At 39.9% G+C, this 13,661-nt stretch overlaps 1 protein-coding gene across 1 annotated transcript in view; it reads right to left on the reverse strand.

Annotated features, from left to right (window-relative positions):
- ACE2 (angiotensin converting enzyme 2) overlaps positions 1–13,661 on the reverse strand; it is a 90,683-nt gene that overhangs the window by 21,076 nt on the left and 55,946 nt on the right. The window contains exons 2-7 of the mRNA XM_047075926.1: positions 11,302–11,460; positions 7,442–7,535; positions 6,864–7,007; positions 5,301–5,413; positions 3,586–3,691; positions 1,022–1,119 (exon numbers count right to left, since the gene is read on the reverse strand). Coding sequence (XP_046931882.1) covers positions 1,022–1,119; positions 3,586–3,691; positions 5,301–5,413; positions 6,864–7,007; positions 7,442–7,514 — 534 coding nt within the window. The 5' untranslated portion in view covers positions 7,515–7,535; positions 11,302–11,460. The remainder of the gene's footprint in view (positions 1–1,021; positions 1,120–3,585; positions 3,692–5,300; positions 5,414–6,863; positions 7,008–7,441; positions 7,536–11,301; positions 11,461–13,661) is intronic.

Here is a 13,661-nt window from a genome sequence, read left to right on the forward strand (position 1 = left end):
TAGGAGTTCTGAGTTCAAGCCTTAGTTGCCACTGATTGTCTTTGTGACTTTGAGCCAGTCATTTCCCCAGGCCTCAGTTTCCTCACCTGCAACATGGATCTATCAAAATACCTGTCCTGATAGTCTCATAGGTTTGTCGTAAAGACGACCTTAGGAGAGATGGTGGGTGTACAAACCCCGTAGATGGGCTAAAGAGCTACATAAAGATGAGCCTGTGCTGTTGTTCAACTGCAAAACGGACCTAGCACAGCTGCAGGAGATTGTAGGCCTTGCCGCTTCGCATTCTTACTTTGTCGTGGCTTTTTCCCAGGATCGTGTTGTGTATGTGAAAATGTTTGCCGCACGGTTGCTTACAGATTTGAAACTGTTTACAAAGGAAAATCCGGCAATGTGTAAATAGTAAAGGAAATTATGGTGCAACTCTCTGAAGAAATTTTAGACAGCCAATGGGAGTATGATCATAAATTCTTTCCCCAAAAGGTAGACTATTGGCCGAATAAAGAAAAATATCATTATAATATGACTTCACCAATGGCAGGAAACACAGAGAACTTAAACAATTCTGCCAAGATGGTAACAAAAAAGTAATTTAAAAATTATTTTAAAGACTCTTGTAATATTTCTAACAATAATGATTTTTTAAATACGCAAAAATCTTCTCATGATACCATTTTTTCTATTCGTGGAGATTACGGACTGATTACTTAGCAGTGACTAACTCTAGAAAGAGTAATGCCAACCAGTTGATAATTCCACATCTTACTGCTTAATGGAAAACCCAGGTCGTCTCCATTTTTAACACCTCTCAGCAAGATCAATACCGTATTTATCATTCAAGGTATTTGACGTCACTGGCACTGTAAATTACTTTTCCATGAAGCTACATAAGAAATATATTTAAGTTAGCTTAAAATTTTTTTATTTACATGATTTCACATTCAAAAGACATGAAGAGAAAAATGGCAGAAAAAGAAATGAAGTTGAGGATTTAGATTTGGTTTTTAAGGCCTCTTCTTCCTACCTGGTTCACCATTGCATCAGTAACATCTATGTTTGGTTTCTGTCCAAAGGGGACTGTCAAAGGGTACAGATTTGTCCAAAATCGACCCCACATATCGCCTATTTTTTAAAAAAAAAAGTTTCGTTAATACATAGCAAAGACAGCAGAAGTATAGACCTGATTTTACACAGTGCATAACTTAGGATTGGCAAACAGGCCATATAGTATTCTAGATTTCATCTAGTTTCTCTTCATTTACCTCTTTTTCCATACTCCTATTTAAAATTTTCAACACTCCCTTCTTTTTTCTATCTCCTCTAAAAGGATAAAATGACAGGAAATTATCCCTATTTCTCCCATTTCGAATTACAATTCAAGGGCACAATGTATTAAATGTATGGAACATCAAAGCTACTATAGATTAGAAAAAGATAATATCCACCATCTATGGGACAAAATATTGCAAATTAAACCACTAGTAATTCCTAATATTGGACTCAAGAGAGATCATGTAGGATCATCATTCAGGAAACTCTACTAACTAGTAACAAAGTTCTACCTTTATCACTATACTACAGTAATACATTTAATTGGGTAATTTTTCAAACACCACAAATAAATGTTAAATTGGATCCCAAGGCCAGAGACCCTAAAAGGCAAGATGGATCTAGAAAAAAATCAATCTAAGGGCACCTGGGTGGCTCAGTCAGTTGAGCATCTGACTTTGGCTCAGGTCGTAATCTTGCAGTTCATGGGTAGTAGTGCAAAGCCTGCTTCAGATCCTCTGTCCCTCTCTCTCTTTGCCTCTCTCTCTCTCTCTCCCTCAAAAGTAAATAAACATTAAAAAAAAAAAAAGAAAAAGTCAATCTAACAGCAAGACCAGAATGCTGGCAACAAAGTAATGGGGCAATATAACAACATGAAGAATATTTCAATGAACTCATGTTTTAAGCAATAAAATTCAGTAGAAATAAATGCAAGGTTCAATGCTTAAATCTTAAAGGAAAATGTATCCACTATAAAAATATGTAATATGTGACTTCAGGCTGAGACATAATCAACATGTAAAAGACCAAAAGAGACCCAACAAACAGTATAACATGGCTTCCAAAACACAAATGTGATCTCAAGATAAATAAACAGAATTATAGTGTCTAGAACAAAGGGAGTCATGATACCATATTTACTCAATACTGGCCAAACCTCATCTGGAGTAATTGTTCAGTTCTGAGCATGATATTTAAAGAGAGATATCAACAAAGGACAGCTTATCCCAGGGAGAACAATTAGAAAATTGAGTTTTAAAGAATGGCTAAAAATCTCTATAGGATATTTAACTAGAAAGAAGCAGATGATGGTAACAATAATATCACTAAAATATATTGATTACATACTCTTGTGCCAGGTACTATGCTGTGCCTTTTATGATGGTTGTTTAAAATATCCAGAAGGCCATCTTGTAGAAGAAGAATGAACACATTCTGGATAACCTCATATCATGGAATTAGATGTAATGAATGGAAGGCATTAGAGGGTTGTTGATTCAGTCCCACATAAGGCAGAACTTGCTTATAATTGGTGCCACATAGCACTAGATTAGTCTACCTTGGAAAGAAGAGTCACATCACACTAGATAGGTTTAGGCAGAAACTGAATTACTGAAGGATGCCTGCCAAAGACATTGTAGAGAGCATCTATATATTGCCTTAGAATAAAAAGTCTCCACGGGTCCTCTGTCCATATTCTCTCCTGCTAAGAGAGAGGTTTAAAGGCTGTTGAGAAGAATTAGCTAGCAGAAACTTAGCTTGGTAGGAATGCTATGTATCCATGACATGAACTTTTCAAGCACAAATATTTTATTTGGCCTTGGCTTCTAGGGAGTGGTAGAGGGGAAGGAAGGATGGCTACTCTATGGAAGGGAATTAGGAGGTTCAATAAAAGGCCCCAGGTCTTTCATGGTCTATGAAACCTCTGTGGCAGGATAGAAAGTTCTTGGAAGATTGAGTCTCTTCCTAAGTTAGGCATCTTTCTTCATGGCAAAGACTTCATTCATAACCCATATGATTCCAAACCACGTACTTTGCAGCAAAAGTAATTGGTGCAGTTTAGAATAAACTTACGAAGCTTTCACTCAAGCTATACCTTAATTTTCAAAAGCCTTTCTTTCACCCCTGGCCAACCACAGCCTACCAAGCTTCTTTCCTCTGACAACATAATACTAAAATCTCAAATTCCACCTCAAGAGCTTAGCCAATCAACTTAAATTGAAAAATTTATTTTCCCCATTTCCACTCTCATTTGAACTTGGAATTCTCTCTCTAGTTATGTTAAATAATCCCTTTATCCTTTGAATCGTGGCCAACATAATATTCGTTCATGTGTAAAATAAAGTGATGCAATAAAGAACAATTTATGTTACATAATTATGTTGAATAAAGTGCTGTCAAAATGTGATTTCTACAATGTTACTAACTTCATTTGCAACATTTCCCAAAAGTTTTATGTTGGGCCTCATTCCAAAAAACAACTTTAGTGGTGGAAATAACAAAGAACAAAGTACACAAAGAGTTCCTGGAGTTTCTTACCAAGCAAATGGGCAGGGAGGCATCCAGTTGGGCTGATACGGGAAGGGTAGGTATCCATCAACTTTGCCCTCACGTAAGCATGAAGATGTTGGTACAGTGGCTTAATCTGAAAAGCCCAGGAAGAAAGTTTAAGACCAAGAGTAGCCTTTTCCAATTTCCAATCCCTACCACTAAAAATAGGAATCTCTTCAGACATATCTTCCCAGATATGGATGATGACTAACTTCACTGCATAAAGCAACAAACACATCTGGAGGAATACAGGTCCCAAAATGAAAGCAGATGCAAAGAAATATTCATTTTTAATATGTTACCTGCTTCCTTTGTTTTTAAGTTGAAGTATCATTTACATCCCACAAAGTTCACCTACTTTTAAATGTACAGTTTCATGAGTTTAATATATTTATGCTGTTGGACAACATCACTGTTACCCAGTTTTAGAATATTTCCATTACCCCAAAACGTTTTCTTGTGCCTGTGTGCAGTCAATTCCACTCCCATCCCCAGCCCCAGGTAATCACTGAACTGATTTCTGTCTCTATAGTTTTGTCTGTTCTGGAAATTTCATATAGATGAAGTCATGTGATATGTAACCTTTTGCATCTGGCTTCTTTCACTCAGCATGATTTTTAGGTTCATCCATGTTACAGCATGTATCAGTAGTTCACTCTTTTTATTACTGAGTAGCATGTCACTGTATGATTACGTCAGAGTTTGCTTCATTTAGTAGCTCTTGGATACAATTTGGCAGCTGAAGGACAACTAGGTTGTCTCCAGTTTGGGGCTACTGTGAATGATGCTTCTATGAACGTTCATGTATGAGTCTTCGTATGGATCTATATTTTCATTTCTCTCATATAGATACCTAAGAGTGGAACACCTTAGTCGGATGATAAGTGTGTGTTCAACTTCTTAAGAACTGCCAAACCACTTTCTGCAGCCGCTGCACCATTCTGCATTTCTATCAGCAGTGTCTCCACACCCACACCAGCACCTGCTATGCCTGTTTTTTTTAACCGTAGCCATTCTGGTGGGTGTGTGGTGGTTTTTAAACATGGTTTTAATTTGCATTTCCCTAATAACTTTTTACTTTCTTATCTGTCATTTATATAATCTCCTTGCTCAAATCTTTTGCCCATTTCTTTTCTGAGGAGTTGTTGCCCCAACTTCCACTTTTGATTGCTTTGCCTAACGATGGCTATGACACAGTAGGTTTGCATAAGAAGTTTGAAGGCACAGGGGTGAGGGGGAGGGGTGGGGGGCAAAAGGCAGGAAGAGGGAGACATTGAGAAGTGTCCATGAGATACTCTGCCTTCCATAAAAAGGCTCCCTCAGTCAAAGGTAAGGAAACAATACTATCAATTGTCCTGAGGAAGGAAGCAAAGCCTACAGCTGCTAACAAAGTAAGACAGGGTGGGTCCCAGGTAGTTCACAAAGACCATTCCATCCGATAATCTCTCCTTCTTATAACCTTGCTATTGGTAATTGCTGGGCCACTCAGTGGCTGAAAAGGAGAGGAAAGCAGAGTAACTCTGCTCATCTATGGGGCCTGTCCTATTATTCTTTCAAATCTTTTCAAGCTCTAATATTCCATAACTCTGAGGCCTGGGAATGGCTAACTACTGCATTAGGAACAAGCCAGAATGCCTTTGGTCATTGTCCCTTCTTCCCGCACACTGCCCTACATCTGTCTCTGTGTATGCTTCCTTGGTTACCTGTGTGAAGGTATGTTCCACATCTTTAATCAACTGGCTGCGGCTATAGTTATAGCCATCTGTCCACTCCTCTTCATAATCTCCTCTCCAATAATCTCCATAGTCCTCATAATCTGTTTTTTAAAAGGAGAAGGAAGAGAACATAAGGGAAAGAAGGAGATAAAGCATGGTATACATAGATCAGCCTTGGTGGGAGGTTAAAAAATCCAAAGATCTGTCACATTTTTATTGTCCTTCTAAATGTCAACTCAAAGGGATGAAATGAATACTAACACTAGCTGGTGTCTGTCAAGCGCTTGCTCTCTGCTCTCTCTTTGCTCTCTCTTCAATGCATCATCTCCTCTAAGAAGCACAGAAACTCTGCAAGATTGACATTATTAAAATCCCCACCATGCAGATTAGCACCCTGTTCCTGGACGGTGGAATCGTTTGTCCAGCGTCACACGACTGGGAAGAGGCAAAAGCACCCTCCGAGTCTTCTAACCCTTGGTCTCTACTGTCTCCATACTTCAGTTTCTATCTTTGGCTTTAAAACATGTGACTGGATTTGAGTTTTTAAATTCTCTTCTTGTTCAGGGCCTTCTATTTTCAAATGTAAACCAACTCATCTTAGACATCGCCACAGCGGGCCTGTGTTTGTTTGCAGATTATCTGTATACACAGAACATCTCTGCGTGCATCGTGTAGTATCTCGTCATCTGGAAACACAGGCTTGCATTAGGATATTAGCCAATACAGTTTGCAAATGTATTTCAAAAATTCTTATTTTCACATGCACATTGGCAATGGATGATCAGGAAGAGGAGAGAGAGAAATATTTGGATGGAAAGATATGGTGATGAGCTGCTGTCCCAGCTTGCCTGTGGCTTAAGAATACAAGTTTAAGTGGCAGTGAAAGGCACTGAGAAACAACAGATGAAAAAAATTCTTCCTTACTCAACCCCAGGAGGCAGTGAATCACCAAAGCATAAAGTTACTCATAATGCCATAGCTTCAGCTCATTATTCAGGCAGGAGAATAACTTAGGATATATGGAAATTTAAGCCCCATGTTAAGATTTTTATGACCACATGATTTGAGTTATAATTACAACTGCAGAACATAATGGGTTTCCAGCCTAAATTAATCTGATTTTTTTTTTCTTTCTGGGACACCACCCTGAGTTAAACACACAAATGACCTTTAAAAATCAACTGTAGCCAGATAGGAGTTTAGGTGAGAGACAGTGTCTCTGTCTCCCATCCTGTCAGAACAATAGAATCCCTACTCAATCCCCAGGCTACCTCAGGAAGGCTTGGGTTCCTGATACCTTCCCAGACGACTGATTTGTTTGACGTCCTGTCGTTCAGCCTCATTGCTGAGCTCCTTAAACTGTAGAATGTCAGAGCATCTTTCCTTATCCCCTAGTAGTTTCTTTTTGAGACACATCACCTGAATTTGTTCAGGAGATGATCACTAATTTATGGATACCACTTCTGTCAAAGGGCAGGCTTGGTAATTCATGAGAAATAGCCCACAGCCCCCACAGAGAGCATCAGGATCTCTACAGACCAGCGAACTTACTGTTTGCTCTTGCCATCTCATTTTTCAGGGCCACATACTCTTCATATAATGGCCTCAGCTGCTTGCCGACCTCAGCTCTCCAGCCTTCCCAAGCCCAGAGCCTCTCATTGTAGTCTTTGCTGTTTTCCATTATGTCATCCAAGCCTGTCATTGCAAAGCACCCAATAGGGAAAAAAAAACATGCATTTGTAAAATTTTTATTTGTAAACAATTGTATGAACTTTAAAGAATTACAAGTAAGGCTGGCAGGCATCGAGGCCATAAAGTTATTAAGTGAAATCTCATGATTTCTCGATTTCTTCATCCTTGTTATAGTTCCAAAATATTTCTGCAGAAAAAATAAACCGTTGAAATCATTTAACTACTTAGTTAAATTACTTAGAATGTGACAGAGTTTACAATGAAGTTTTGTGATAAGTTAACAGTTCACCTATGTACTGAAACACCTATTTGGAATCTTATCATCTTTGGATTATCCACTTGAAAGGCACAGTTTCATCATCCAGTGTCAATCTCAGTTTTAAAACTTAGAGTAAAAACTTAAATTTCATAATGACTGCTCAAAATTAATAGCCTACCTGGTTCAAGTAATAAGCACTCCTGTGGATTGTTTGGGTTACAAGCTTTTCCAGTACTGTAGATCGTGCTCATTGCATTTAAGATTGTGTTCAACTGCAAATTAAGCATAATAAACAATGTTCAATGTGGGAGATGTGCTATATAGAACGCTAAGGTAAGGATGTCCTTTTAACCATGTGATTTTTTATGCCTCAAAATACAGCAATTCCCATCTTTGCCAAGCACCCTCCTTTATATAGGGTAAGAATATCTCCATTAAATTTCCCCCACTATCAACTGGCACAGAGCCTTAGAAACACATAATAAATATGTGTGGAATGACTAAAATAAATGGATCCACCAAAATCCCAAGGATGTTTCCCAGGTACACAGAGAAGTGCATTTGCTGTTCATTCAGCATTCACCGAGAACACATTCACTGAACATCTACTTTGTCCGACACTCTGATAACTCTGACATGAACAAGCTGTGGATCCTCAAGGACCCACACGGCCATGGGACAAGGAGGCAGCCATGAAATCAATAATTACATAATCGAGGGACAAGTGGTAGAACTGTCATGAAAAAGTGATGTGGCAGTCTGGCAGGAGGTGGGTAAATGAAGAACTTGGAGATTCAGGAATGGCTTCAAAGAGGAAGGGACATCAGTACCATGACTTGGAAGAGAAGTAGGAATTGGTCAAGTAGAAAAAGGGAATAGAAGGCAGAGCCTAAAAGATGGATGGAGGTTGGGGAAGAGCAGCAATTTTCCAGAAGTGATGACATGTTGAAGGAAACTGGAGTAGTGACACTGGAGAGGTAAGCAGGGGCTTTGTCACGAGGGGTCGGCCATCTATGCCACACCAAAGAGTTTTAACTTTATCTTGTAGGTAAAGGAGAGTAAAGGTAATAGAGTTAAGCAGTGCTACTCAAAGTATGGTCCATGGACCAGTACAAAACAGCAAATTCTTTGTTTCTATTCTGTGACAAGTACAGGAATCAAGAGAATATTTTTTTTTAAAAAAAGAGAATGGGGGCGCCTGGGTGGCGCAGTCGGTTAAGCGTCCGACTTCAGCCAGGTCACGATCTCGCGGTCCATGAGTTCGAGCCCCGCGTCAGGCTCTGGGCTGATGGCTCAGAGCCTGGAGCCTGTTTCCGATTCTGTGTCTCCCTCTCTCTCTGCCCCTCGCCCGTTCATGCTGTCTCTCTCTGTCCCAAAAATAAATAAATGTTGAAAAAAAAAATTAAAAAAAAAAAAGAGAATGAATGTTTATAAACTTTAAAAAACCATTTGATATTTCCATGACATCTCAGCATGTCAATGGATTTAGCCAAGTATTGATCTGTAATAGATTGGCAATAAAAGAAGAAAGGGAAGAAGAGAGGGAGAAAAGGAGGGAGAGAGGGAGGAAGAAAAGCAGGAAGGAAAGGAAAGGAAAGGAAAGGAAAGGAAAGGAAAGGAAAGGAAAGGAAAGGAAAGATAGGAGAGGAAAGAAGGAACTGGTTCTCCCCTACATTTGATTTAAGAAGCACCACATGAAAGGCTCTGTTTCTCTTCTCCTATTTCCCCCTTCCATTATTCTTTCACTCTGACACAAAAGTCATTATCCTAAAACATGAAATAGATCCCATGATTAAAACTTCAATAAGATCCCATAGTCCAAAGGCATCAATCCAAATTCCCTACCATGGCACAAAACTCCTCATGGTCTCTTTGTGTACCTGCTTTTTCAATCTCCCCTCCTCCCTCTCCATTGTATTCATGCATTCTTGAGTCTCCTCTCTTCCCAAACAGTTCAATCTTTTACATGCATTTCTGTGTTTTTCAGTTTGGGCTGCACATTAGAACTACTCGGAATCTTATAAAATACAGTGTCCACGTTCCACCCAGGATAGATCAGGCTGTCTAGACTCTCAAAGACCAATGGGCCAAGTTTCACATGGTGTCTTTGAGAAAAAGATGGGAAGCACGGAATGGAGAAGATAAAGTGGATTAATAGCTACTTGGATAATTGGATCCAAAGAATGTGGAATAATAAATATCAACTTGTAGGAAGATATGTGCCACATGGTTTTATCTTTGTCCTTATCGTGAATTTTTTCTTTTTATAGATGTAGATTACAACACAGAATTCCAGAGGACAAGCAACTGAGAAAGAAGACTTTGATGTTAAATAGCCAAATATTTTAGATAAAAATATTTCAGTAGGTTAGATCAGGGGTCTGTAAACTATGATCTGCAGACCAAATGCTGTCTGCTGCCTGTTTTTGTAAAGTTTTAGCAGAACACAGCCACACTCATTTGCTTATGTATTAGCTATGGCTGATTTTCTGACACAACAGCAGAGTTGACTCATTGTGACAGAGACTAGATGGCCCACAAAACCTAAAATATTTACAATCTTTCCTTTTACAGAATAAAGTGTGCTGACTCCTAGGCTAGAGAGATGGGATGAGAGATGTTATTTTAATAGGGTGAATACAGGCTTTCTTGAATTTGAGCAAACTACCTACTTAAGAATAGAATTTTGAAAGCTATCATTTTAGAGCAACATTGGTGGAAGAGACTTGGAAACTTCCTGGACAGTGATGTTGATATGAGCCAACATGGGATTTTGTTGTCAAAAAACAAACAAACCAAACAAACAAAAACCTAATACAGTCCTAGACTGTCTTCATAGATGTAGGGCGAAGGGTGTAGAATGTCCTATTCCTGATCACCTTCATGCATCAGAACCAACGCAGAGTGCCATGTCTAGTTCAAGGTTACCGACAAAATGAAGACAGCAATTAGGACTGGTTAGGAAACTTGAAACTATCGTAGAGAGGAAAACTGACGGAGTGAAAGATGATATCCTAGGTTCAAAAAACAAAAAGGACTTGGGGCACCTGGGTAGCTCCGTCAGCTAAGTGTCCAACTCTTGGTTTCAGCTCAGGTCATCATCTCGCAGTTAGTAAGTTCTGGCCCCATGTCAGGCTCCCCCCTGACAACGTAGAGCCTGCTTGGGATTCTCTCTCTCCTCTCTCTTTTTGCCCCTCCTATGCTCGTGCTCTCTCTCGCTCTCTCTCAAAATAAATAAATAAACTTTAAAAATAGGGGTCAACCAGTTTAAAAAAATAGCTGCCTTCATTTATTTAAAAACCTTTGTAGGAAAGAGCAATTTGGATCCAGAAGGCAGAACAAAATGGTGGTAAAGCACTTAATGCTCAATGGAGGGAGTATCTCTATCAATTAGAGGGGCCCACAGATGGAATGGATGTCTTGGAAAGAGATGGCTCACCCACCCCTAAAGCAGTTTGAGCTGAGGTTCTTAGCCACTCGTTAAAGACGTAGAGAAGAGTCAAGAATGAAAAGGGGGAAAGAATTGGACCACATACAGGACTTCTCAAGCTTGGCACTATTAATGTTGTGGGCCAAATAATTCTTTGTCATTGGGGCCTGTCTCGTGCATTGTGGAATGTTTAGCAGCATCCCTGCCCCTTCCCCACTTATGACAACCAAAAATGTTTCCAGACATCATCAAATGTCACTGGGGGGCACCCCTAGTTGAGAATGAATGACATAGACTAAGTATATTCTTCAGGCCACCTGGTCCTCAGGAAGGTGACTTCGGTATAGGGTGCCCATATACAACAAAGGGCCCAGACCACACCAGTTTGACTTTGTGTCCTAACATAATTATTACCAGTGTCTTCTTTCACTTGCAAAAGGATTCCAGTTTGGATGACAAATTATGTGGTCACCCTACCTAGGCACAGAGCTCTTTCTAATGTCAGCATTACTATCTCTGCAGATAAAGGAAGCAGCCATGGGGATATTAACGTTTAATGTTTCCCCAATATTTCAACTCTTGAGGTCAGCGCTAGAATGTTCACATACTCGTTGGCTCTTGTCTGCTGAGAGCACTGATGACCCACTCTGCTGAAGGGCCTGCAATTGACGTTTGATGGTGGTATTGTGAATTTCTGCTAGCGGGTAAGTTTTGGCAAGCTTGGACTGTTCTTCATAAAAGGCAGACCATTTGGCCCCGGCCTCATTCTGAAATGACAAGAAAATAAAGTTGAAGTCAGAATGGCACTGCTTGAACAGATAAAACAGGAGATACCGTCCAAAAAAACATCTGGTGGAACATCTAATATTTCCTGAGTAGTTTTAGTTCTCTACTTTGCTGAAGGTCAAAGCTTAGGTTATGAGTTACCAGGCCATTCTTGGTCACTCTCTCTTTCTGGCCCAGTGCCTAGTTTTCCCCAGGGTCCTGTCCCCAGAACTGGAAGTGCATTCTCACAGATAATTCACATCATGGGGCCCTGGAATTTATGGCCTTAGCACTGTGACGTGGGTGAGCTGATCAAGGATTCGAGGATGAATGCTCTAAAGGGAGAGTCCAGTAAAGCTCAGAACAAACTTAATGGGAATACAGCCCCTCATGACACTGGGAACCGCAAAAAATGAGAATCAGTTTGCAGTAAGCCCCACAGTGCCATGACTTACCAGAGATTCTGATCTTAAATTATGTTCCCCCAAGAAGGTAGCCCAGAATATGGCCCTTTGGTAGCCGTGGCGATTTTCTAACAGTCAAAGAGACCAATGAGCAGGTGATGATGCCAGGACTCACTTGGCCCCCATCTTGAACATCAGTATAGGCAAGTGAACTTCTCCAGACTCTTCTAGCACGGTCTTTTCTCAATGTACAAATTCATTTCCATCTATCACAGACTGAAATAAGCAATTACTTTGTACATTGTACTTCTCTAGACTGTATAAAAGAGGTAGCCTATGAGACAAGTAAGAACTCCATTCTTGGAGTCAGACACCTGTGACTAGCTGTGCAACTTTAGGCAAATTACTTACCTTCTCTGAGCCAGTCACCTTATCTGTAAAATGTGAGTAATAATAGGACTTGCCTCAAAGGGTTGTTGTAACGATGAGAAGAATTGACAAATAACAAAAAGTTTATCACAGTATCTGGTACATCCTAAACATTCAAAAAAGTTAGCTATTTTATAATTTATAGAAAAAAATTCTTTGCCCTTAAGTTGCTTACAGTGTTATCAGACAGATAAGGTATGCAGCGTGAATGTTTCATTAATGAAATATAAGAGCATATGATAAAGTATAAGCTTTGAGTGGGCCAAGCAGTTTCTGCTATAGGAAAAGAAAGACTCATGCAGGCAACTAGATTTGGCCAAGCTCTCATGGAGAAGACCTTAAAGTAGGTAGGAGTTGGATGGATGTAGAGTACTCTGCAGAATAATTCACCTCATTTGATCTTCTTAATCTCATGAGATAGAAAATCATTGTGTTTCCGTTATTCATATGTGCATAAAGGGGCTGAGAGATATAAATAGTGGATATAGCAATCAACTGACAGCATCTGGGTCCTGGATCCTGTGGTAGAGAAACGCTAAGATGGCTCCCATGATCCCTCTGTCTGGGTGGTACACACTTGAGTGATCGCCTCCACCTTGAGTGTGAGCAGAACCCATGATTCACATCTAACCAGCAGCATATACCAAAGGTGACAGGATGTACATATTTATGTTATATAAGATTATAATTTTTATCTTGCTAAAACTCTGTCTCCCTTGCTGACTCTGATGCAGCGAGATGCCATGTTGTGAGCCACCCTGTGGAAAGGGCCACACGCCGAGGAATGGAGGATGGCCTCTGGGTGATATCATGCAAGAAACTAAGGTCCTCAGTCCAGCAGCACACAAGGATCTGAATGCTTACCACTAACCACATTAGCTTCGAAGTGGATTCATCCCCAGTCAGGCCTCAGATGAGACCATAGTGCTAGCCAGGACCTCGATTACAACTTCATAAGGCTCAGAAATGGAAGATGCAGCTAGAAAATGCCTGGATTGTGACCCACAGAAGCTGTGGGATAATAAATGCGTAGTGTTTTAAATTGCTAAGCTTATGGTAATTTTTAACGCAATAGATAATTAGTAACAATCCCAACGCGGGACTTCAGGCATGATTGCGTTTTCCAGGCAAGGAATTTTACTTTTATTCTTTGAATACTAGGGAATCACTCAGGGGCTCCAAGCAGGCTTGTGACGTGATGGAAATGGTGTGTGGACATGACAAAAATGGCTCAGACAAGAAAGAGATGAGCAGAATAGTGGCAGTAAAAACGGGAAATGATTTCTCTCTTTATTGAGTACACACAACCCCTCAGGAACCACTTCCCAATTAATCCTCACAAACAATCCTTTGAGGTAGTTGTGATTATC

Source organism: Lynx rufus, unplaced genomic scaffold (assembly GCF_022079265.1).
Source record: "Lynx rufus isolate CCGP_SWC_20201006 ecotype Redwood Valley unplaced genomic scaffold, mLynRuf1.p SCAF_14, whole genome shotgun sequence".
NCBI lineage: Eukaryota > Metazoa > Chordata > Mammalia > Carnivora > Felidae > Lynx > Lynx rufus.